The 1,185-nt window shown below is 41.4% G+C and overlaps 1 protein-coding gene across 1 annotated transcript; it reads left to right on the top strand.

Annotated features, from left to right (window-relative positions):
* Positions 1-8: 8 nt before the first annotated feature.
* On the top strand, positions 9-380 carry LOC104627395 (olfactory receptor 1030-like; the record flags this gene model as incomplete). The annotated part of the gene is made up of 1 exon (XM_010295594.1): positions 9-380. A coding segment is annotated over one exon (372 nt), but the record flags the coding sequence as incomplete, so codon positions are not given.
* Positions 381-1,185: the final 805 nt, after the last annotated feature.

Here is a 1,185-nt window from a genome sequence, read left to right as displayed (position 1 = left end):
GAGAACCACTCCTTCAAAGCCTCCTATTCACTGTGTTTTTAATTATTTACCTAATCATTTTATTAGGAAATATGGTAATCATGATGGTCATAAGAACTGATCTCCACCTGAACTCTCCTATGTACTTCTTCCTCTTTCATTTATCCCTTGTTGACATCTGTTATGCCACTGCTGTTGTTCCAAAGATGCTTGTGAATTTCCTTGTGAAAGAAAGCGTAACAATTGCTGTCAGTGCTTGTATGACTCAAATGTTCTTCATCTTCCTCTCAGCTGGCTGTGAAATTTTTATGCTTTCAGTAATGGCATATGACCGATATGTGGCCATCTGTAATCCACTGAAGTACCAAGAGGCTATGAGCAAACATTTCTGCTATCAGCTGGTGGGGAGTGCATGGGCAATGGGTCTTTTATATTCAGTTCTAAACACAATGCCTGTGTTAAATATTCAATTCTGTGGGCACACAGAAATCAAACATTTCAGCTGCGAGCTGCCCCCTCTCTTGTCTGCTGCTTGTGGTGGGACCTTTCTCAGTAATCTCATTCCTCTTTTTTCTGCTGTGATCTTTGGGTCCAGCTCCTTTTTGCTCACCCTCATCTCCTACATCTATATCATCAACACTGTCTTGAAGATACAGTCTGCAGAAGGAAGGCACAAAGCTTTCTCCACTTGCAGCTCCCACTTTATTGTAGTGGGATTACTCTACGTAACAGCTCTGTTCCAGTATACAAAACCTAAAACAGTCTCATCAATCATTCTAGACCAAGTGCTGTCCACCCAGTATAGCATCTTAACTCCTATGCTGAATCCCATCATCTACAGCCTAAAAAATAAAGATGTGAAAACAGCCTTACGCAGAATTCTAAAGAAACGTCAATTTATGTAACCTCTGAGCTGTATATTTCTAAATACATATTCTTTAAAACATGGACTTATGAGCAAATGACCTATTAGAACCCACTGTTTTGTTTTCTAGGTTACGTGATTAAAAAAATGCATCCACATGTCTACAAAGAAGCACAATGGCAGGAGAGGGAGGCCAAATGATACTCTGCTACAGCAGCTTCCAGGCCCATCACAGAGCCAACAATCAGTCCATCCAGTGGCACATCTCGACAAGGATAGAGGAGCACAGAGGTGAAATGGAAGGCAAGGGATCCGATTCTCTCACCCATTTCACCTAGGCA

This window comes from Phaethon lepturus, unplaced genomic scaffold (genome assembly GCF_000687285.1).
Source record: "Phaethon lepturus isolate BGI_N335 unplaced genomic scaffold, ASM68728v1 C13567854, whole genome shotgun sequence".
Classification (NCBI taxonomy): Eukaryota; Metazoa; Chordata; class Aves; order Phaethontiformes; family Phaethontidae; genus Phaethon; species Phaethon lepturus.
This window is presented reverse-complemented; position numbering and strand designations above follow the sequence as displayed.